This window comes from Daphnia pulicaria, chromosome 6 (assembly GCF_021234035.1).
Source record: "Daphnia pulicaria isolate SC F1-1A chromosome 6, SC_F0-13Bv2, whole genome shotgun sequence".
NCBI lineage: Eukaryota > Metazoa > Arthropoda > Branchiopoda > Diplostraca > Daphniidae > Daphnia > Daphnia pulicaria.
The window spans coordinates 17,834,782-17,859,838 of NC_060918.1; the positions used below are offsets into that span (position 1 = coordinate 17,834,782).

General features: G+C 42.4%; 2 protein-coding genes across 7 annotated transcripts in view; both read right to left on the reverse strand.

Moving 5' to 3' along the window:
• The window catches only part of LOC124344366 (glutamate receptor-interacting protein 2-like), a 30,040-nt gene extending 11,143 nt beyond the window's left edge, over positions 1-18,897 (reverse strand). For 3 of the 5 annotated variants that reach the window (XM_046797905.1, XM_046797903.1, XM_046797901.1), the window contains exons 1-3: positions 18,554-18,897; positions 3,205-3,354; positions 3,059-3,124 (exon numbers count right to left, since the gene is read on the reverse strand). In XM_046797905.1, the coding sequence (XP_046653861.1) occupies positions 3,059-3,124; positions 3,205-3,354; positions 18,554-18,599 (262 nt within the window). In that variant the 5' untranslated portion in view covers positions 18,600-18,897. Of the gene's footprint in view, positions 1-361; positions 905-3,058; positions 3,125-3,204; positions 3,355-18,553 lie in introns of those variants that run through there. The other 2 variants (XM_046797904.1, XM_046797906.1) reach the window with 2 other exon arrangements.
• Positions 9,902-12,668, reverse strand: LOC124344367 (cytochrome b5-related protein-like). 2 transcript variants are annotated; one of them, XM_046797907.1, is made up of 2 exons: positions 11,570-12,668; positions 9,902-11,471 (listed from the first exon to the last, which is right to left on the reverse strand). In XM_046797907.1, exon 2 carries the CDS (start codon positions 11,337-11,339, stop codon positions 10,014-10,016), a length of 1,326 nt encoding a protein of 441 aa, XP_046653863.1. In that variant the 5' UTR covers positions 11,340-11,471; positions 11,570-12,668; the 3' UTR covers positions 9,902-10,013. The 2 variants fall into 2 exon arrangements, with proteins under 2 accessions (XP_046653863.1, XP_046653864.1); XM_046797908.1 differs by having other exon boundaries at positions 9,902-11,636; positions 12,551-12,667.
• Positions 18,898-25,057: the final 6,160 nt, after the last annotated feature.

The following is a 25,057-nucleotide window of genomic DNA, read 5'->3' on the forward strand; positions in this document are numbered from 1 at the left end:
TTGCACACCGCCAGCTCTTATTATGTATATTTATACGAGACACGCTCGCACCGCCCCCTCAGTTCAAACTTCAAAGAGAGCGGCACGGCAAGCAGCAGCAGCACCGACAAATTCTCATATGTACATGCATCAAAGTTTGTAGATTTGATGCTGCTGTCGAGTGTCGTGACTCGTTCAATGTGTGTCTGATGTCGAGATAAGAGTGGCGAAAAGGCCATTCGTCATAGATCGCCACAGCGTTGGCTGTCCTATTATCTCATGTAGACGGGGGTATATTGGATAACCAACAAATGATGCAACTGGAAATAATAAATGGCGGAACTCTTCGATAAAATTCAAAAAATGAGCTTAGGCTATATACCTGATGAAGGAGAGCGTTTGGGTGGCCGGGGTGGTTTATTGATGCTGAAATAGCTGGACAGGGAATTCTTCAGCGAAGTCAACATGATGATGATATGCTGATGAGGTGCTCACACGATCGCGCTCACGGGCGTCGTTTCTTTCTTTCTTTATCTTATTTTTTTCTTTCTCACCGGCCCCGGGAGAAGGCGATCAACGAGCCCTCGACGTCAGACATGTGCACCCCGTCGTGAAGTATACACACGAGCACACGGCCAAAAAAACACACCAGGGAAACAAAATAACGCACACACACTTTTTTTCTCGTTTCGTTTGGTTTCTTGATTACACAACGACGTCCCTGCTGCTGCTCGCCAACTTACATCCCATCCCAGATAATATAAGAGCAGAAGTTAATAAAAAAAAAGTCCGGCACAGCTTGAACGAGAAAAGACGACGAGGGACCAACCGGAGCACCAGCCACCACCAGCAGCAGCCACCAGAAAAAAGGCAAAAACAAACCGTCGCGCTCCAAGGCTGGCGAGCTACTGACATCACAGAGGCTCGGCCCAGCCGTAGGGAAGGGCCAGCACACCGCCCGAATGTTCTCCTAATGTTCAGAGAAGAGGGGGGAAACTCTTCTAGATATTTTCTTGTTGTTGTACACATTTTCCATTTTTTTCTACTGGGTACAAACAGTTTTAAGTGAATTCTCTTTACGATAGTTTGTAGGGTCGAAAAGACGTCGACTCCGAACTGTTTGTCATAGTTGGATCATCAAAGTTCATCGATATATTTACATTTTAGTTTAAATAAGTCGATTTTCTGTCTCTAGGATATGTTATACATCTTTCTTTTTTCTTTTTTCCCCTAGAAAAAGCGGTGCATAATATGCTCCACGGGCCCTATTTTTCCAGTCGATATTCTTCCCCAAAAAAAGAAGAAGAAAGTTTGAGGATAAAAAATGTTGAATGTGAAACAAGCGTCGGAGAAAAAAAAAGGAAAAAATAAAAACGTGGAAAAAATGTGGAATGAAAAAAGCAATTTGTAGACGAGCGCTCCGATAAGTATATGGTGTTTTCGGATAGAGCGGAAGCCGATTATTTCGAGCAGGATATACAATAACAAACAAACAAGAAGAGAGAGAAAAAAAAATTCTTCTTCTTCTACTATACACTCAGCCAAAAAAGGAGGAACAAACAGAATAAAAAAAAGGCCAAAAAATTGTCACCGCGCCGCAGCACCACCCGGACTTGCGCCATCAAAAGGACGTCGCGCTATGATGGAAGGCGCTGACAATAACAGCAGCGGCTAGTGCGATGCGCGCTGGTTCGTCATTTAGAAGTTTCAGCAATCTGATTTATGCAGAACCCAACAAAAAAATCTAAAGGAGAGCAACCAAGCGCGTCACACCTACTAAACCCCCCCAAAAAAGAATGTTTTTCTTTTTTGTGCGTGTCTTCTTGTGTGTGACTCAATTCACAGTGACGTCTGGCTGGGCACCAATCGCGTTTTCTCGCCAATAACATCACAGCGTTTATATATATATAGTAGCGAGCGTTGTTTCCCTCTCCAACTTCTTTTGTTTCCTTCCGTTGAGTTGTCTATTTCCGGAGTCTGAATGTCGGAAGACATTACACAAGACGAAATGACTTTTTCCAACGCAAGAAACATGGCGCAAAATCAAAAGACATCGCCAAAACTAATTTCTTGTACATCTATAAGACATTTTCTCTTTTGCGACTGTCAAACTGCGAGAGAAGGGCCAATAGCAGCACAGGAAATGAATTCCAATTTCACGCAACACATTATTGACATTATATATAGAGTCTATACGTAACAGCACCCAGTTACAGTAGAGTGCTTCACATTAGATTACAAGAGACAGGCAACAGAAAAAAGGAAAAGAATAAAGCGTTGGGTGACACCCTCCGCTTTATTTCAAATGTACCGCGGGCCGCGGCGTCGTGATATATTATGGCACAGCGGCATTCTCTCTCTTACGGTAAAAATTACTGACTGTCCCATGTCCTCCTAGTCATATCCTACTCAATGGTTCAAATATGATGTAATAAACAGGAAAGGTGGCCAGAAGACGAAAGAGTACCGCGCTCCCACTTTAAAAATCATAACTCGCATGATCGCCGCTAGGTTCGCTATAAGTTAGTGGCCCAAATGTTTGGACGAGCTTAATTAGATTTGTTTAAATAAATACAACACTTTTGAAATACTGTAACTAAATAGTGTTTCTCAAAAGAAATCATTTTTCTATGTTTAAACCAAATTTATGTTTTGTTTCCGATTGTTTCAATTGTTTCTATGTTTTGTAGTTTAAAAATATAGGCCTACATTTCTATTTTTTCGTGACTGACATGTAATAAAATAATTAAATTTCCCGATTTGGATTCTATTCCGTCCGTCAAATCATCCGTATCCGATAATATGGCGTTGTCCTCTGAAAAAAGGATGGATTGACTTCACTTGACTTCATCGTAATTTTATGTTTTACCACCTTTTTATTTATGAAACGTTAATAAGGGATCTGTGATAGGCAGACATCAATTGGATCTCAAATAAATAGTCTATACCAATGCGTAGCTAATTTTTTTAGGACATGCCAAAAAAAGAGAGAGAGACACTTAGTATATTACACATTCTTACGAATAATGTAAAAAAATCGCCGTGGAAAATAATCAAAATTGATGTCCGATTGGATTACCTGTCGCGTGTTGGATAACTAGTCGGTGGCTGTCGGGCTCGATCGTGAATTCCGCATCTGTCACGTCTAATAATCATAATGCGGGATGCTCAATTTTAGACTCGTCCGCTTATATACAGCCCCAAAATAAAAAAAAAGAATTATACCTCTCTTTGATGACGGCGCCTCGAGGAGTAGGAGCTGATGGCCGCGGTGATGATGATCCAGCGATGATGAGGTCGATGCCGTCGACGAGGCGGACGACAGCGACGACGAGTGCAGCGAAGAGAGCGACGGCGTCGGCGATTCAGACTCGTCTGCAAATCGCATAATAATCCGGCGGGAATCCGCCATATCATCAACACGAAAATAAAAAAGGGAAATCGTTAACATTTTCTCGTCACACGCAAACGGCTAATGACTCCCACTATAGATTCTTATATCATTAAACAAGTCGTCCAAGTGCCGGACTTTGACCAGCTCGAAATGGTTGGGTGCGAAAGAAATCAGCGGAAATCAAATGAAACAAAGAAGCCGACGTCATTCAAGAAGTTCTTATAACGTAAACCGCCATTATCGGTGGCGATTTTCTAATGAACTTTTGGAAAAAAAATTGGGTGAAAACCAAAATAAAAAATTGCCGAAAAAGATAAAACACAAATTTGAAACTAGTAGTAATAGCGCTTGTTGAAAGCTTTCTATTCCAATATTATTACGTGTTTTTAGACATATTCTTTGTGTGTTTTTATTGGCTCGGCACTCGGTTCGAGAGTGCTGGATCGTTACTCTGAAAACTTTATCGAGTCTTTTTTAAAAAACAAAAAGTGTTAACAACTTTTGATGTGTTGGTGGTGCAGCGACACGCTCGGGATTTTGTTATAGGAAAGAGTTTGTCGATGGCGGCCACAACAACAGCAGCCATCGAATCGGCCGGAATGTGCCGGCCGCAAAGTGGCGGGCATTTTTTGAAAACTATTCAAAAAGGAGATCGGCGCCGCGTTCAATTCTTCTTTTGTTTTTGTTTTTTTTTCCCTTTTATTTTCTTTTTGTGTGTAGCTAGTTTCACTATTTTTACTGGTCGGCACAATTTGAACGCCGACGGGCAACTTGCCACCGTCAACACGAGCAAAGCTGATAGCTAGTAAGTCGGAAAGTGTGTCTGTGTGTGTGTGTGTGGGCTATAGAGTCGGTTATACTTAACAGAGAGCTTGATTTTCAAGAGTTGCGTCCTCCATCTGTATTTATTGAATCACAAATCCGCCAATGGTCGTTCCTTCTTCTTACGACTTTTCAATCCCTTTAAGCCTCTCTCTATATGGCTAATAATTCTATGGCAAATTCTTAGCGCTGTACGGAGACTTACATCCATTCCTACACAGATCCACACGGATATATCAAGCTGGGGGAAAAAAAGAGACGGATGATCCCATGTTCTGGGCGATGACAGGATCCCATTACAAAAGTCAATGGATAAAACAGCTGGTCACACTATACCGAGCGCTAGCTGCCAAGTGGTTTTCGGGATCTCTATACCAGTCAATCAGTCAGCCTTTAGTGATTTTACACGATGTTTTCCTTCACCAAATCTCACGACTCGGACGAAAATCAAATCGTTTTCTCCCACACAAGTGTCGAAATGACTTGATCAATAAGATTCTCGGTAGTCACTTAACTTATATCCCTTATATCTTTGTATTGAATTCTGTGTGGTTTACAACTTCACATGTAGTACAACAAAGTTTGTTGTCTTAAACTTTGTACTAAGTCGGGAGAGGCGTACGGTGCTGGCGGATGAGCTCGTGCGACGCGAGTGTGTCGCGGGCGTCGCGATGACGACGACAAGGGCTGACAAATTCCCAAACAGCTGCAAAGCTAGACGAGTTGCATGACACTTATTCTATATACCCAAGCTCCTTGGTCGTGTGTCAGCAGCCCTTGTTTTTAAGGAGAGACTTCCGCTTTTTCCTTATTCTTATTATGTATTAGATTCTTGGCCGGCGTAAGCTTGTTCGAAAACACACACAAAAGCCAGCAGCAGCAGATGCGGAATGTTTCGCGAATGTTTCGAATGGTTTGACTCGCCGGCAGCACAACATACCTACCCTCACTTATCAACCAGAACGAGAGAAGTCGAGACCCTTCGACAACCCCTAGAAAATGTCTGATGAGACTACCATGCACAGCAGTCTCTCCTGGCATGCTCAGTTAGCGCACCATTTTCGCCCATCATTCATACTGGAAATCAGCAGTTCAAGTATGCACACCAGTTTGCCTATTTTCCCTCAAAATTCTTTTATTAAATTTTCTTCTTTAAAAAAAAAAGAAGAAGAAATAGAAAACCGAAAACATTTCTGGCAACTGGAGTTCGTTTACAAACTGTTTAGTATTATTTTTTTTGTGTTCTTTTAAATTCGTTGTGTGTGTGTTTCACTTGAAGCCAAACATCAACCGCTGGTGGGGGGTCGTTGATTGCCAGAAATTTGTAGAAAATAAAAATATCAAGTGGCCTCCTTCGACGTCTGTCGTCCATCCCAACGAGTACATGTTGTATACCCCTTTCGGGATGCTGGTGGTTTTTTTTCTTCTTCTTTCCCGTCGATTCGTGAGAGAGTTATTTATATATACATATATGTGTGTGTGTGTTGTATATTTAAACAAGACGCCACACACTGGGCTACGGACGGCGCACTGATGATACACCCAGCAGAAAAAAAACCAACAAAAATCGTAAGAAAGAGAAAAAAGGAAAGAAGAAGCTACAGGAAATGTCTAGGATAGCACATATATAAATATAAGTTACAAAAAAGCTTACAACAGTTATCGATGACTTGACGACGAGACGCACATGCTCGACATTCATCGTGACTTTAGCTGCTCACTATTTTCCCTCCTCTTTTTCTTTTACCTCCTCCCTTTTCAAGTCGAATGCGCTTAAAAAGCTTTTAGTTATAAAACAAAAAACAAAAAAATTCCCTTCGGCCGCGGGAGAGAAAGAGAGAGAAACGTCTAAAAAATCATTTGAGTTTGAGTGTTGCGTGTAGGCTGTGGAACGTTTTAAGGAGTCGACCCAAGAAGAATGCCTTGAAAATAATAATGAAACGTTCTGGCTTTTATTTGGACCCTATTTTCGAAAAGAAAAAGGGGGGAAATAAAAGCAACTGTTTTCACGGTAAACTAGTAGCAGCAGCAGTACTATGTGTCCGCCTGTGTGTGCTGTCTGTGTCTGTTTTATAGTGCAGCAGCCCAGACTATATGGGGTATATGTATAGTAGTAGTACACTCTCCCCCCCTTTTGCCATGGGCTCTCCTTATATTCTGAAAATGCTGCACCGTGTTCCAAACAAGATCATCTGGATTTCTTCTTTTCTAAAACAATCTGATCTTTTTCGACGAGGAGAAGAAGAAGGGAAAAAAAAGGGGGAAAATACAAACCCCGCGCCGGAGATCTATAGACGACAAAAGCATCGCACACAGCTACTACTACACGAGAGAGAAAACAAAATAATAATAAAGTTTAAATTTAGCAAGAAACCCTAACGCTGCTGCTGCTGTTGTGCAGCACCTCGGTGGCGTCCAGTCAAAAAGGTTCCGACCGTCGTTCCCTTTGGTATTTCGACGGGCTGTACGGTCGCAACTGTACAGCGTCTTCTACTATATACTATATATACACCCCTATAAATAAATAGAATTTTTCCAACATCAAAGAAAAAGAAAGAAAAGTGAGAGGCCCAATTACGTCCTAGATATTCCTCCGAGAGTTGGGTTTTTCCTAATGGAAAATATTTTTGCGCACATGTGTGTGGTGGCTGGTGGAACCCCACGGCTCGGCTGACGGCCGGTGTTCCTCTTGGGCTTCGCGAAAATGAGAAAGGTCAACTCTCTTGGGTTCACAACAGGCCGTCTGATGATGGATGGCTTTCTTTACTGCACTAAACATACCCCATTTCTTGTTTTTTTTTTGTTTTTTAAGAAGCCAGCCAGCAGCAGCAGCTAGCAGCACGTGTGGGTGGTTCTTGTTGTTTGAGTATTTCAAAGACTTCAGACGCCCCCGTACACCCTTCATCTATAGCTAGTCTATAAGGGAAAAGTAAAATAGGGTTGTGCGCTACGCTTGTTTGTTATAACAGTATTTCCGTCTTTGTTGTGCTGTGTATATTACACAGAGTGTATAAGATACTTGGCTCTCAATACGAGATAATTGGGTCCTCGGATGTAATGGCAGGCGGTCCCGATGAAATACGTATATCCAGTTCGAAGAAGGCGGTTAAGTCTTCTTTGTTTTAATACCGGAACAAGGAACGGGCACGACAACGGAAACGTGAAAGTTGACACGATGGAGAGGGTCTCGATTGATTTACCGCCGCTTATTAACTCACTCCCGCCGGTTCTTTTCTTCTTGACGAGAAATTCCTCTAGTTCAACATTCTTTCTTTTTTCCAAAAGAGAAGAGGAAAATGCTGCGATGGAAACGTGCCTTTGAAACGAGTAGTGGCCATTTCTACAATGTCGAAGCAAAAATAAAAAAAAAAAAAAAATAGACGACAAGACTTTGAACTGGCGTTGCTGCATAGCCAACACGTCCGGCCAATCGTGTGAAAGTACCAAAGAAAAAAAACAAAACAAAAAAAAAGTCGGCACGTTTCCACCTCGTCACAGACGGAAAATTCGGTTTCGTGACGCGGCGCGAAGTCGCGGTGAGATACAACTCACGAAGAAGAAAAAGAAGATGCGCCAGCCAGCGCAGGGCGTCTATCTTTGGATTTTGATCTTTTTCGATGGCATCAGCGATTGTTGTTTGTTTTGTTCCGGTTATGATGCATCACTCGCGGGGCCATCCAGCGTGTCAGCCCAGCATCCGCAGTCACACACAACTATACATATCTCTCACGAAAGAGTCAAAAAAGAAAGGAAAAAAGCCCATAGTCAGTTGATAAGTCGTATACCCTCGCCAGCAAGCTTACGGGACTGTGGTGGGGAGTTCTCCTATTTTCTTCTTTTTGACAGAAAGACATTTTCATTTTCCAAAGAGATGCGAGTGAGAGAAAAGAGGAGGATCATCGGGACGTGGTTCGGTTTGGCGCCAGGGTCTATCACGATGACGAGGCGAAACGTTCACGAAAATCTCCCGATGCCATGCTGCAGCAGCAGCCGGGGCGGAAAAGAAAGTATGTTCTCTTTATGTAGATAGATATAACACAGGAGAGAGAGAGAGAGAGAGAATATAATATATGTACTGTTAGACATCAAGGTAAGAGAGTATATACCAATCGGTCGTGACACGCCAGTTCGGGAATTTTTTTTTAAAACCCCTCGTGACTTATCTTCTTTTGACTTTCTACACTTTTTTTTTTTTTTTTTTTTTTAAATCTATTTTTCAAAAATTCATCCGCTCGTTCGCTCTTTTGTTCGTCGCACTCTGGTCGGAACGGGCAGACAATTGGCCGGCTGATTGGGCAGCAAATGGTCATGCGTGTCGCCCTATTCCCAATTTCGTCCCTTAAATGGCCCGTTGAACAAATCGCTTCGCCAGACGAACTGGCCATTTTCAAAAGAATCCGATCCCGTCTGTCAGCGCCAAAGAGGACGGCGTTTAAAATTCTTTTTCAAAGAAAGAAAAAAAAAATCCTCGACGGCAAAAATATTTTTTTTAAAATATGGCGATGAAAAGATTCAAAAGAAGAAGTTTAATACAAAGATGCAACGTCTTCATTCCGTCCGATTGGCCCTTATTGTCACACACATCATCCCCAATTGCTCTTCAAAAGACTCGAGGCTCCTTGACGTCAAAGAGAAAAGCTTTTTTTTTCCTTTTTAAAAATAGAAGAACGTCTCGAAACGGTTCGAGATCCTTTGATAATCGACGTTAGCTGAAGGTTGAAATCGTATCTTTATCGAATTGAGCTGGCGCATTCCTTCTCCTCTTGAAAGTTCTGATTCATTGGACAGCGACACTCGAGATGCAGAAGGAGGCAAACGAAATGGTGCGCGAAAATGGCGTACAACATTCCCGAGCCATGTTACACTCAATAATGCGAGGTATATATATGCAGAGGTCGATGACAAGATCAAACTTATAGAAAAATACGGCAGCAGCAGCAGCAGCTCGAGTTGTGTGTGTTTATAAAAGAGCGAGACGGAGGGATGTGATGGTCTAGAGAGTTGACATAACTTCCCAGCCAGCCCCTCCCTTTTTCGCTTGCGCATCTCTTCTCCACTGATATTTACCGACAACATTCCATCGGCGCCGATGATGGATGGCAACAATTTTCTCCCTCCCCATACGAAAACAACATCAACGCAATGAAGAAAATTTCTCAACACTGTCCAATTTGTTCAGAGTTCCCATTTATTTATTTTTTTACATTCGTTTTTGATACTTTTCTAATCTGCCCAGCCTAATCGCTGGGCGAGAGAGTCTGACGTGATTTAGGTATCGGGAATATATATCCATAAGCGTTGGAACGAAAGAGAGGACACCCATAGACAATAAAACCCACTTTTTAAACGGCGGTCTATATGGCCTATTCCATCAAGTTCTATCTCGCTTAGATATGTCATCTCGTTTTGTTTTTTTTGGTTTTGTATTCCTGACCTGTTTTCTACTTTAAATTTGCTTTTTCAAGAGGTATAGGTCGGGGAGCCCATGACAACAATCGTGACAACAGCCGAGAAAAAAAATAAAAAAATAAACTTCAAAATGCCGCGCCACGGAAAAAATCGCGGCATCATCAATGTCAACGTGAGTTGTGGCCGCCGGCTTTTTTTTCGAATTTTTGTTTTCCCGCTTCTTATCTCTATTTGTAAAAAAAAATCTTAAACTACTTTATTTACAAAAGAAAAGTTATGGGTCGTGCTGTATGAGTATTAGCTGTTCAAGTCTTTTATATATTTCGAATCTGCTAATAAAGTAAATAATCCAACAAGAGAAAAAAAAAACATCTTGTACAAATAAATCTGGAAGGGCTGTGTGTGAGGATCAATCTGATTTAGAACGGGAAAGAGGGCGAGGTTGGGTGCGGGCCAGCTGCTGGAACACTCCCCAAAAGAGATCCCACTGATTGTAGGGGCTGGTTGGCTGGGCCCACTCGGCGGGCAATTTGAAATCGAGGCACGTTTGCTTGAAGACGGGCCGGATGAGGTCCAGCATGCCATGATCCAGCGTCGGGAAAAGATGATGGAGGATGTGGTTGCCGTACATGGTCAATTCCGCCAGCAGAACGCCTTCCACATCTCTGCGATCGCGAACGGCGTCCAACTGGCCTAGTCCCCAGTCGTTGCCGTACTGGAACGGGCCGTCTCCGGGGTGGTACATGTCCGGATGGTGATGGGCGGCGATGATGCCGACAACACCGAACATGTAACTGCTCACCCCGTGGACAACCAGCCACAATTTGACGGCCTGGACGAACGGGCAGCCCAGCAAGCAAAGGAAAATCAATTCAGCCAACGGCAACAAGTTCTCCGGACGCAACCGCTGCTGGCCAATGGCTATGGTGATGATCCGTTTGACGGCCTCGGCGAAGAAGAAGATGAACGACGACGTGAGTACACTCAGCGGGATTACATAGCGCTTGAAGAAGCTCTTGGGGTGGACCCGAAAGTCGGCGAAAGGTTCGAAATCGGAGAGTTCGAAATCCCACAAGGTGTTGGTGTAACCATGGTGACTGAGGGCGTGAGTGATGCGCCACTCGTAGGAGGAGAGGAGACCCAGATCCCAGCAGTACATGCGCCAGTTGTTCTTCTTGTGGTAGAAATTGTGCGAGCAGTTGATGTTGAGCATGAGGACGAGGCCGGCCAGGACGGCCGACGCGTAGGATTCGGTCCAGGCCGTGGCTATCAGCAGCAGGAAGAAAGTGGCGACGATTCGATCCTGGATGGTGGTGATCCTCCTGTGGGCCGCCTCCTTCTCCTCCCGGCTCACCCGAGTGGAAAGGTGGCGGTGGACGCGCTGTTTGAGCGTCATGTAAAAACCGTCCGGCTCGAAAGTGTACGGCGAGTTGCGGGCGACTCCGGCCGGCCGGACGTAATACTTGGCCAAAACAGTGCGGACGTGGGGACTCAAGTGGGAGTACTCGAAGGCTTCGGTGATGTCCATTCCGCGCGTCACTTCCAGCCACTCGCTCCCGCCCGGATGAGTTGCAACGAAGGCCGACAGGTCGTAAAGATTGTCGCCGACACGCCACAGCTGGTCGTGACCGTCGTCCAACGCCCGCCCAGCCAACCACTGGGCGGCCGTCTTGAGTGGGTGATCACGTAACGATGGATACTTGCGAAATCCGTCACTTGAAAATTGTTTTTCCATCTTTCTGAGATTTTGACTTTTACCAAAAATTCGGTCAGAAATTGAAAATGAACTCGCAACTACTCGCCGCGAGAGCTATGAGAGTTTGACACGACGGAATAATAATAATCAGCGACACACCAGCTATGGTCACTTCTCGTTGAGCGACGATAAAAAATTAAAACAAACAGAAAACAAGTTGTAATCAGCCACTAAAGTTTCTTTTACGTCAAGAGAACTTGTTTGTTTACTTGATTTAGTTTGCGTTTGGGATTTGTTATCCTCTGAATTTGTTCTCTAGACGACCAGAAGCGACATCTAGCGGTGAAATAAACAACTATGTATAGGAGAAAGAGCTGAGAAAACGGTTTTGGTTTTGACCCAACTGCTGTGGTGATGGGTAAATAAAATAATTCACAATCACTTGTTTTTCACGAAGGCTAATGAACGTGTCGGGAGATTAATGAACACACAATGGAGGGGGGGGGGGGGGTATAGTTCAAGTTCGTCAATCTTCTTTCCTTTGGAAAACAAAAAAAATGCAAAGTTGGCAATGAGCCGGCGCTGTGTAACGTTCAAATCGGCCCGTAACGATCGCAACACAAACGAAATGCACGTAGCGACACTTGATCGAGTGTCGTCTCGAATGAAGGAGAGAGACGCAATTCAAGCGAAGACTTATTAGACAGCACAGCACAGCCCCTTGACCTCTTTGAGCTAGCTACTAGCTAGCCGGGGCTGGACTAGATGAAAACGAGAGCAAAGCAACGCGTTGGTTTGTTTGTTTGCTTTGAGAGAGAGAGAGACGAGCTTTCCAACGTGGCGAAAATAATTCAAGGCGAAAATCAATACCTAATTAACGAGTAAGGAGACACTGCCCGAGTCCCGTATCGTATCGACGAGTGGGAACGGTGATGAGGGTGTTATCGACGTCAACTATTCCAACCCGCACAAAGTCGACTAAAGAAAGAACCGGAGGAATTCTTTTCTCATTTCCAACGAAAACAAAAAACAAGTACGGTACATTGGCAAGGAACTACTCGCCTCCGGCGCTGAAACACCCGCTATTTTGCTCTGAAATTTCTCTGCGAGTCGACCAATCCCAAGAGTCTTCTTACATCAACATGTGTTATAGTTATTTTCTGCTCAAGAAAATGAAGGCTCGTTCTAGGAAGAAAACAACTACTACTGGGGTAATTAAGGCAACAGATAAGAATTACGATGAGACGGACTTGGAAAGTGGCTGCTGGACCGTCGAGCTGATACGTCTGCCAACACTTGCTCTTGGCGAAAAACTGAAGAGAATAACGAGCCGAGCTGTTCGAGCAGCACTTGGAACAGATGAGGGAGAGTTTAACAATTCAAACAATGAACAGATTGAAGTTTCAGGGGAAATCTGCTGACCCGACAAAAACTATTTGACTTGGTCATCCAGCCCCGAGCCGGCCAACGAGAGAGATGATCACGTGAGAAGCACACACTTGTACTAAGTGGAGATAAAGAGACTTATAAGGAGGGTGGAATGTATTTGCATATGTTGGATAGTGGCGGACGTGACGACGGCAAAGTGGCGAGACACGGCCAGGGCCGGCCAGAACCTGTTTTCATGTATAGTCTGCGTCTACAACGGAATCTAACGACCCCTCCGACCGCAAACGGGATCAAATATGTACTCATCCTCAATGACTTGGCAAACGGGAAATCCCAAATTGATTCGCCAAAACAAACTGACCTTTTCTCACTGGCATTTCTCTGGCCTCTACCTTTGTGTAAACTAAAATAGAATACATTCAGTTTTATCTAAAAAAAATTATTTAAAAAAGAAATCAAACGGAGATTTGCGTATGGAAATAGATTTCCTTTTCCTATATGAAGGAGGAAATCATTTTTGGAAAGGGTCGGTTGGGTTTTCCCGAGGAGAAACGCGATGTCTATATTTCAGTGTAGTTATATCCCGCGTTCATTATATCCGAACTGCTGGCGGAGCTCTGACGTTACAGACGCCATTACCATCGGAGCATTTCGCCCATTGCCAGCGGCTTCTCCGCGCTAGAGCTCCGCTCCCGAGACCGTTGCTGTTTACTGGAGTAACTCTGTATCGGCTCATTATTCATCAAGTCTGTGTAACACGAAGCAGTTCGTTATTTCGACTTTTCACTCTCTCCGCTGTACGCTGTGCAGAGAAGTTTCTTGGGAGCCCCGGCAAAAGCTTGGCGTGAGAAAAATATCAATGGCCATAGCTCTGTCCATTCTCACGGCGCCTTTGGGTGGGAGTTATTTAGCTGGGCGGGGTGCGCCCATAGGTAGGTATAGAAGCTTCCTTCATCATCGGCTTCAACTTCTTCCCGCAGTTCTTCTCCCCGGCGGAACACCTAATTTTTCTGTGAAAGGGAAAAGGCGCACAAGACACACATTGGACGAAGACTGGAGCGATGACGGACGGTCTCGTTTCCATCGTTCCGGCGGCTCGGCCGCGCTTTGCCCCCCTCTGCCATTTTATCAACAGGCTCGTTCAAATGTCCCGCCCATCATTCGTTTGTCAAATGTTGGCTCTCTGTATAGGCCTTGGCTTTTAGCCTTTAACGTTGAGTCTACATGACGCTGCTGGCACGAATTCAGACGGTATATAGGCGCGGGCAAGCCGGACCCGCGCAGCATTTAGAAACGCGGAGAGAAAAATAACACATTTGCCGCGTATCTTTCAACTGTCGCCCCCTTTTCTTTTTCTTCTTTTTATTTTAAAATTTTTTCTTTTTCTCCTCAGTGCAGCGGCGGCGCGCGGTGACACGATCGAGCCAGGAGCTTTTAGCTTTTTCCAAAAGAGCTGGGCGCGCGCGACACGCTAAATCAACAAAAACCCGAGAAAAAGCTCCTAAAAACAAGAAAATGAAGCTAAACGGGTGTCACAACCGAAATGACGGGCCGCCGCCCGTCATGGAACATATTTTGAACGCTTGTCACATTCGAACGAGCTCTGAGTGGAGAAAGACGAAAGAAACAAAACGAAAAGAAAATAAATAAATACAAAAAACTAAAGTGAAAAAAAGAAAAAAGAAAAAAGACTTAAAAAAGAATAAAAAGATAAAGAATGGGTGGTTTGTTTGTTGTTCCGGTCACCCGATCTGTCAACGAGGGAGATCCGTCCCTTTCCCATTCGAAATGGGCCGGCGGTGTAGAATGTATAAAAGGACAGAGCGGCGACTATATAGTACACTACCATCTAAACGCAACCACTTAGAGCTTTATATTAGGCCTATATGAGCCAAAGGGAAACTGTTTCGTCCTCTCCCCATATGCTTGCTCTTATTATTATTATTACACACGGCGGACACCGCGCTCTATTCTGTCTCTTTTTTTAATATTTAGTCATAAACGACAGGGCAGCAGCCATATAAGCTTGTTTCTTTCTTTCCCCCCTCATTGTTTATCAACACCGTCATTTTTCAAATGTTAACATGGCTTGAGGTCGTTATTCATTCTGCTGGTATAGACGTCGGTCCGGCGATTATTATACTGCCCCTTACATAATAATAAATACACAACCATTTTCTAAAAAACTCTTGTATACTATACAAACCCCGGTTGGAGACTCTCGTTTATTTCGCTTCATTTTTGGCTCTCTCTCTGGATTTTTATTACGATTTTCAACAACATTTTTCCGGCTGGTCGGGTTCATATAAAATCGCTTTCGGCCTTTATTTGGTAATGGGGCAACTTTCAATCCCCGAAGAATGTATTTATTTACTGGTTCGCTTCCAATCCATTAGCGCGCAGTATAATGGCGATGACTGCATTCATCCTTTTACAGCCAGCCAAGAATCAACTAGCATCCACATAAGGTCTGGTCTGATCATACACTGTATGCACCATTTTTGAGAAATAAGAAAGATGAATTTAAAGCCACGCAATGAAATGTGATGGATGATTCAATTGGGTGAGACTTGACGTCAGAGAGCCGGAGCTGCTGGAGTTGATATGCTGTTGGCGGTTTCGCTGGCTGCTGCGGATATATATGCCAAGTATTAAAAAAAAAAAAAGCTTTAATCCGGCGTGACGGAGTCGTTTCAAAGCGGATGTGACAGCTTCTCTCTCTCTCTCTGTTATTTCCTTTCTCTTTTTTCAAATAGAAAACTCCAGCTGCGTGCTTAAGCATTCACATTCTCATTATTGTATAGGTCCATGTACAACACTAGACTTGAAAAATGTTCTCCACACCCAACATCAGCATCAGACACACAAAAACCCAAGTGGATATTATAATATTATATTCACATTGGAAAGTAACATGCAAATCGACTCTATATACCGTAATGTGCATATAGAGTTATTGCCTTTTTCTTGTGTGTTATTTTCCCCTTTGTTTTATTTCAATTTTATTTGACGGCACTGGATGTTATCTACGCTCGTTAGCTGAAAAAGAAAGAAAGAAACAAAAAAGATTCGGTCAAAGAAGCAGGTGATGAAGTTGTCGGAGCTCGACGCCGGGAACGAACGAAAATATACAAAACGGGCAGCACACACACAACACACAACACGGCGCATTTGCTGCCATTGGAGGGCGAAAAGGCGTAGCCCGCACGTACATTGGAACGCTGAGTTTTTCAAGAACTACATTTACCATAGTGCTAGAAATCGACGAGAGTGCATATAAGAAGAGAGAGAGAGAGAGTGCCAGGCTCTCTCTCTCTCCCCCAACACTCTTTTGAAGTGCGGCAGCTGGCCGCAGCCCGCACAGCACCGCCAGCGATCTACTAGCTGAAAAAGAATGGGAAAAGAGAATAGACGGAGCGAGCCAAAACAAAGGGCATATACCGGAAGTCATCAAGAGAAAAAAAACAAAAGAAAGAAAGAAAAAAGAGAGAGAGAGAGGGAGAAAATAGCGAACGAAACAGCCAAAATCAACAATTCCTACTCTCTCGGGCAAAGCCACACACATCACCGCGTGTAGTAGTAGTATATACTAGTTGTATTTTGTTTTTCTTTCTTCTTTTTCTTTTGTATTTACGCTTCTCTCTTATAGCAGTCTACACGTCGGCGGGATAACGACAGCGTTGGAACAACAGCACGTTCACACACAACAGATATAACTAGACGTAGATTGAAATCACTTCCGTGCTGGACTTGAGCAGCACCACCAGCACTTGTACGCGTATATATAAGCTTTTTTAGAATAATAATCCGCACCGGCCGATTATTTCAATGCGGTTCATTCTGACAATAGTTTTTCTTTTTTTCCCAGCACAGGTGAACACGGAAAAATATTCATCCTCTGTTGTTATTGTTGTTGTTATTTTTATGATTATTATTTCTTTCTAATAGGAAAGGAAAGAGAGGTAGAGAGAAAAAGGAATAACAATTTGACGGCCTGGTTTTCTTTTCTTTTTGATGGGGGGAACATCAACAGGGCCGACTGCTGTTTAGTTTCAATTTTCACATCAGTCGAAAAAATTTCCAACTGGTCACAGCAGACTAGCAGAGCAGCCACCAACTTCAGAACTCTCCCGAGTGCGAGCTTTATGAGAAGGAATAGGCGAGAGAGAGAGAGAGAGAGAGAAGAAGAAGAAGAAGAAGAAAACGGCTGTTGACGCATACCACCCTGCTGCTCTTCGTCGTTTGCCTAATGGAGCTGCACAGCCACCAACGGCAGTAGCCGGGGCTGGTTCTTTCATGGCGCGTCTTCTATTTACCCCCGACCGTTCGGCCCATTCCCTACCACCACATATATATAACAGTTATATAGACTGCTGAAGACTAAAGAGTGTATATAGAATAGCTCAGCACGGCCCCTTTAAAACGCCATTTCAAGAGGTTATGTTATATTATATAGCCTCAGTTTAGTCAGCATCAAGTCGAGGGAAAAACGAGAGACCTGCTTGATAATCGAGGGAGGTTTCGACTCATTCATCCGCCATTTAGAAGGATCTTGAAAGGAAGTCAATCGGGTGAAAAATAAGCCCAACATGTTAGGCTAGCTTTTCGGTAGTAGCTCTTTTGAGTAAACTTCCTCAAAGTTGCCTAATCGCGTTTAACTGGGAAGCCGCAACCGCGCTCTATATACGCGCCTGCATGTATACACATGCGCAGATAAGAAGTATAGTAGTATGGAACCTCTTATACATGCCACATAGCTTGTATAGAGGATAGCAAATCTGTTTGCATTTTGATTTCGGCATGAGAGAAAAAGTATAAGCCTAAATAACAATTTTCGTTTCCGCCCCACAACTTTTGAAATAACCAGCAGCGCCGCCCGGAAAAGGAATCCTCCGTTACACTGGAGCCTCTCTTCGCCTGCACTCGCCTGCACTCGTCGTCTGCACTTGTGTCTTCTTGAGTGACGAGACTATACAAAAGTCATCATCTTAACTCCCAGATGACGGGGGTTTTACGGGGTTTTACGGGGAAATAACTATTAAAAAAACTGGAGACATTTCGAGGAAAACGCCAACGAACGTCCCCATTTCGGATTTATTGTGATTGGGGACTGCTCCCGTGTGTATGTGTGTGAGAAGGCGACTTCTTTTGCTGTACCACAGAGATGAGAGAGGAGAGCTATGCCGTTCAGACTTTTGGGGTTGTCTAATCAGTCGGCAAGCATGGAGTCGTCGTCGTCGTTGTCGTCTCTCTGTGTGTGTGTCGTCCTGTTACGTCGCTGAAAAGCCGAGTATAGTCCCGCTTTTTTAAAAATAGTTTTGAAACTTTTTAAAGACGAGGAAGCAAAAAGGAGACGGAAAGAAACGGAGGCGCAGAGAAGAGGAAACAACAAAAAGAAAAAAGGGAATAAAGAATGAAAGAAACAAGAGAGACGAAAGAAAAAGAGAATAACGACGACCGAGAAGAAGAGAGGACATGACATCTCTCCTTCGTGCGTGTGGAGAAATTTGTCAGCCATCAACGTAAATAAGAGGCCATAGATTCACTGATGTACACGGAAGAGCAGCTCGCAGGAGCTCAGCCAGTCTCGGCCAGCAGAGTTTTCCAATTGCGCCCCATCGCAAAGCCAGCACATCAATGTCATTTCAAGTCGTAGATTTATTGCCCTTGTTTAGAGAACTTGCGAGTGTATATATCTATATATATTTATACCCATATCTAAATATACCAATGATATTTCTAGGCCTTTTGTTTTGTGTAGTGTACATCTTCTATATATACGTCTATCGAAACATAGCCAAATATTCGGAGGGACGAGCCGGGAGCAAGAGAGACACAAAAGCAACTGGGGGGGATTCACTCACCGCGAGGAGACAAGCTGATGGATTGCAGGGCTTTTAGCCACTTCATCGTTGATTGTGACGCGCGGCTTTTAAATTCCCAATGGCAGGCAGTAGAGCGCTGGAGGAGAGTGCGTTGTGTGGTGGCACTCTCTCGATGAAATCAAATAATTTTCACAGGCGACAGGGGGGGATTTTCACGGCCGGTTACATATTCATTGTCATCCACCCCACCAACCACCAAAAAGAACTGTCCCTATTATTCACCAGAATCTCTCTGTCACTCTGTCTGTTTAAATAATACGTAGAAAAGACACACACCGCGTCAAATGGAGCGTGATGATGTAGCAGCTCCCGCTCTGAGCAAAGCTGAGGAACGACTGCCAGAGCCACAGCAGCGGATCGCTAAAGAGTCCCGCGAGAGTCCACCACCACCCTACCCCACCCCACATCCCCCCTCTCGTCAATATAAAGAGAGAGAGAGAGAGAGAAAATAAGAAATAGAGAGACAGTTCCAGCGCACAGCATAGCTGGCCAACTGTATATACTTTTTTTTATTTTTTTTTTTTTGTGTGGACTTTCTGGCTTTTTTAAGCCAAACTGCTAAACATTCCAGTCGTTTTTCTCTTCCTTCTCCTTCGAAACTGTTTTGACTAGATATTTACTGATGGGAGTTCCGATGTCCGACTGTAAATCAGTTGAATTGCGACCCGGCGGGGTAAAAAAAAAAACAGTATGAATCTGTCGTCGCTTTCGGCCTCCTCATTAAGCCGAGAAAAACCATCACTACGAATTCAATTTCTATATTGATGGAATTCCTGGCCGGTTATTACATTATACATATTATGACTTGATTTTTATGATTATCTTTGGATTTTTTTCTTTATCTTTTTTTTTTTACGGTTTGGAAAATGGAGAAAGGCGGAGGGGAGATTTCAAAACGTCCCGGCACCATCTTTCCTTCGATAATCCATTATTATTACGGGAAAACTATTGATGGAAGAAAACGCGGAACGAAAGGTGATGTAACGGCCAATTAAGAAGTCGAACTGAAACAGCAGGAGAGGAGGTGAACATCTATGGAGCGAGATTTATATCCATTAGAATGTAATAGAAAAATACATCGACATAAATAAATAAATAAAACAAAAAATTAAAACCAATGAGATTATATCGGCTATCTTATTCAATAGCCATTTAAGCTAATATCATAAACATTTTAACATAACAACCTGATTGGAATAGATAGTTTAAAAATACCAAAGGCATACCTCTGGCGTTCTTATATTCATTTTTTGGCACAGTAAAACGTATGGAATAGTAATAAACTGAGGTTTGAACACGAGAGACACTATGCAGATGACCGTAACATGATTTATCTCTGCCGATGGTTTTTCATTGACAACGACAAAACACGGTTTTCTTTTTTCATGCTGCGGGCCCAATACATGTCAAGCGAAACGATAAATGTTGAGTACTTTAGAGTTCCTATAACAGTCGCATATAGGAGGCAAATGTGTGTATTCATGAATCGCCCCAAAAGGAGTGATGTATATAGCATGTAAGTTTCCCAATTTGGCGGTGTAGTGTTGCGTTCGTTGTGTGTGCCCTGTGTGTGTGTTGTGACTCTCTTCTCGTTTTCGCTCTCTCTCTCGGCTGGGTTCTGTTGTTGACACTGCTTCTCTCGAATGGATCGATCCTTCTCCCCTTCCACCTCCCATAGCACTAAAAGGACAGTACATACATTTATATTTATTAAAACCTTTTCTTTTTCTTTGTGTTAGGATCGGCAATCTTCAATTTACGACCCACTTTTTGGCAAGGGACATGATGCAACAAACCAAAAGGCAGCAACATAAAAGGGACGAAACTATGAGGAATGTTCGTCTATTAGGTATTATACTTCAAAAACTTTCGATGTGTCTCTCGTCGTCGTTGAAGACGATCTGTCGATACAAATGTGAGCTGCTAAATACATAATATCTGTGAATAGGTTGTATTAGCTATCGTTTCTCTTTACACGGGTTTTGGTTGAAGTCTGACATCATATTCTTCTCTTTCTTTGTGTTGTATCCAAGAATGCGTCGTGGTGACGCGGTTTAAAGAGTTTTTTTATTTTTTTTATTTTGCTGCTAGTATAGCGCCGCATTCACCAAACAGAATGATGGATTCACTCGGAGAGAAGAGAACAGTAGCGTCTATTGTGTCACGGAATCATGGTGTACCATATTGAATACCAATCCCAGACCCTCATCGGGGCCGTCGCCAAGTTTAGAAGTGCGATCGTCAAAATATACAAAGAAAAAAAATGCTGAGTTTTCTCATCTTGTTGTACTCGAGTGTGTCGTGTCGTATTTTTACGCAGCACGGTCCATCATCATACAAAGGAGAGATGTAACCATTTATGGGTTAAATTACCCTATAGGTATAGCCTTTAATTTTTTTCTTCTTCGACAGATGAAAAGAGAAGAGTCTCATCGCATAACAGTTGCTGCAACGCTGAAAAGAGTTGGGAAACAATTTCCAAGAGATCACACACAGCACTCGAATAAGAGACAAATGCGAAATAAAAGAAATCTTAAACAGTTACAGGCTCGCTATAATAATCGGGTGACAGCAGCAGCACTATCATTTCTCCACATACATAGTTACAAAGAGATCGTATAGATTTTTCCCGGTATTCATCAAAGCTGATGGATGAGAAATGGGAAGAGAGGACCCTGTTAAAAAAAAAACGAACCGTTTTTGCATTTGTGCCAGCCGATCATGCGCACTGTTTTTTTTTCCCCATTTTTCAATCTCATCGTTCTTGTTTGCGGGTTGGTTTGTGTAAGAAACAAAATAAACCGGCAAACGCGTGCAGTCTAAAAGCTAGAGGATCCGAAAATAGATGCTTTTCTCTCTTTTTCTCTCTCTCGACCGCTCTCGACGTGGGTATATAGTATACAGAAGTTGCTCGAACTACAATATCTATTTGTAAGTATACAGTTGGTATACATACGCTGAAGCATCCACGTGTACCAGCGGGGATTCATGGAGAATTTAGCATATCCAGTATATAGGCTGTATAGAGCTAACAATGCCTCATTATTCGAGTCTGTGCAGCGGGAGGGTGTTGTGCTGCATTATACCGGTAGCATAGACGCAATTGTTACTTAAACTGTACACAGCGTTTCATTCCGCAGCATTATATTTTGTTACCGGGGCTGTATGCACCGCCAAAGACATCCCCGGAATTCAGTTCAGTACACACCACAGGCTGTGTGTGTACTCCCTCGCCACAATAATATGGAATAGCAGACTGGCACAATTTCACGGTCGCGTTAAGCGATAAAAGAGAAAAATACGAAACACCCCATGCTCTGCTGTGTGTTGTGTTGCTCCAAAGACCAGCAGGGCGCCTTGTTTTGAAAACGCTGTACGTCGCTTTTTGGCAAAATCTATTGACATACACTTGAGTAATGGCAGACGATAAAGCACTCAAACTCAGCTAGTAGACTAATCTTTAAAAAAGGTATCAGTACATTTGGAGTTGCTATCAGTTCTTGGGGTACAAGCTTCAGCCTGAGCGAGGCAACAGTATATAGCGTCAGGATCATCCATCACGCGTGCTGCAAGTCACTCGTAAACAGCGGACAGGAGCAACAGCAACGTTCCCATCCAATTATACCACGGTCCGCATTGACGGGAAGTCTTCGTTTATTTATTTATTTTTTCGAAGGAAATTTTTCAGGCGAAGAAGGAGATGGCAATGCGATAATCGCTAAATTCATGGCTGAAGATAAAAATCTTTCTTTCAAATGAAAAAAAAAAAAAATTGTGGCGAGTCAGGTGTGACGTGTGTAATCCAATCAGCCTATCCGACACAGTGTATATGTTGCAAGTACAAATTTAATTTTGTAAAAGAAAAAATAACTTATCTATTCGTAAATTCATCGTTATTTATATCATATCATGAAACTAATACTTTTGAAAAACTTTAAAAATTTATCTGTTGGAGCCTTGCGTTAATTTCCTTTGTATTCAGTCGGCTGTATAAAATGACGTTGGTTATGTGTTGAATTTTCTTTCTTAACACAACACGCAATAGAATATAATAACACAGTCATCATCTCGCAACTTAAAGATTCTTTTCACCTTACTGTTTCTATCCAACATTTGTAATGCTACTCTATAGCTTCCATAGGAATGCACATTGCACAGCATGCCCATTCTTTATATTCCATCAACCATCGTTCTGTCGAGTCATTCTTTTCTTACCTGCGGCATCATAGGTTGATGGGTGGTCGGATTTATTCCTCGCGTTCGTTTAACTGTATGTCTTATTTTTACTAGTGTATATTGCCATACCCAGTAGTAGACCCAATAACACATGTTGCCGCATGTTGCAGCCGGTTGCAGCGAGTATTACGTGAGATGTATAGGTTCTTGGCGTGCCCATATACTTTGACCTTTTTCTTTCCAGTAGATTGCTCTCATTGTGTACCAACAACCACGGCACAAAGCAGTTTCCTTCACAATAACTTAAAGAGATAACGATCTTTTCTTCCTTCCAAAACCGAGAACTTTTTTACGTGATTCCGTTTAAGGCCGTCTACAGTATGACTGATTTTTCCGTGACAAATGAAAGGAACCAAGTCAGGGGAAACCCAAACCTACACATTCATATATTCTTTATGGAGATGTTTCTGTATAACGTTACATTGGGAAAAGAGGAAAGTATGGGCCCCCCTTTTTTTCATACTTTCCTTTTCTCCCTTTTCTTCCCTCGGGCCGATTCTCTATGGATTCGGTCTCTAAAACCGTAAACATTACGGAAAACATTTGAATTTGACGGATTTTCTTTTAAATATGTCACATCAATTTATACTAAAATGTAGCTTGTTCAATTACCTTTCACAAAAAATTATTCCAAGTCGTTTTCTGTTAACTGGAAACGTTTCACGAATATTCTTTCATGACACCCTCTCTCCCTATGCGAATCTCGAGAGAAACACGAAATTGGGTGAAAACATGGCGGATTCCGCAAGAGTGCGTTAGGGTGTTTCATTTCCGATAAAAGTCGGAATTTTTGCACCAAATTATTTTGGACCGACTAAAATATCGTTAAAATAACACTGATTTTTTTAAAAAATGAAATCTTATCTATTGCCGCAAATGAAAAAAAACCCCAAAACCCTACTTTTTTATTTTTTGAGGGTCAAGTTATTACATGATCAATTTCTTATTTTAACTGTAGATGGTACACTAAGAAAGTAATTTTTGCTGAAAATTTGAACTTTGTTCTATTTTATTTGGTATTGCCGCAAATGATTACAACATCGAAAATTGTGCCTTTTTGACTAATTTACGGAAATAGTTGATTATTCAAATTTTCTTTGGTGAGGGATGGAACTAATCGTCGATGGTGTTCAGTGTTCTATAACTTAAAAGTGCATATTGAAGTTGTTCCTCATCTTCAGTTACATCTTTGAAATCATTAATTATTTTGACTCCACGCTCAGCGCAATCATTCGTCACCTCTAGAGATTTGACGAAATTTGCAACTGAAGGTGATAAAAATGATTTCAACCGCTTTGTAATATTTCTGTACAACGGCTTATCTTTCGTCGTTTTTCATTAAGTTGAGACTATCACCGTTAGATGCGCTCAAACTTGGGAGGCATTCGAAGGGGGCGGAATAGAGTTTGAAAGAGGCATGTCCGTAAAGGACCCATCAAGACGACGCCGTCTCCGAGAGAATATTCCGCCATAAGAGTCGGGTAACCATAGTAAATGGCTCTGGTACTGACCATTACAAATACTACAAATAAAGCAAACCAATGACGCGTACCCCGGCCATGGCATCCGAGGGGTAGTCAACTCATGATTTGGGTGTACGAATATTTAAATAAAAATATATTTTTCCGTATTTTTTATATTTTTCCGTATTTTTTATATTTTTTCGTATTTTTTATATTTTTTGTATTTCTTATATTTTTTTATATGTATGTTGTTTTGTGAGTAATATTTGCCTACTGAATAGTATCAACGTACTTAAACTATTTTATACACTAAAAAAATTGAAATACTACCGTGCCACTTTCTTTCTATAGTACTTAAATTTTTTACCTACTCAACATACGTATTTTAATAATAATTGATAAGCCTGTCGGATGCTCATCCACTGTGCCATTGTAGATATAAGAATTTCTTCACAATCCTTTAGTATGACACGACGGGGGTTGGGACTTAGAAACTTTTCCGAATGTTCAAACTTCACTTCCAATTTATTAAGGAGGAAAAGGTACTTAAATCCATTGAGCACTTATTTAAAAAACTTATTAAGAATGCAAATTAAAATTAAGTCTGTTGCCCCAGAATAAGTAAGAATGCTGAAAAAGTGCAAAGTTATATTAAGGAGGAAAAGGTACCATTGGGCACTTATTTATAAATTTATTAAGTATGCAAATTAAATTAAGTACATTGCCAAAGAGTACTTAATTTTTGTAAGTACTTAATTGTTAAAAAAGACACTTATTTTAAGAT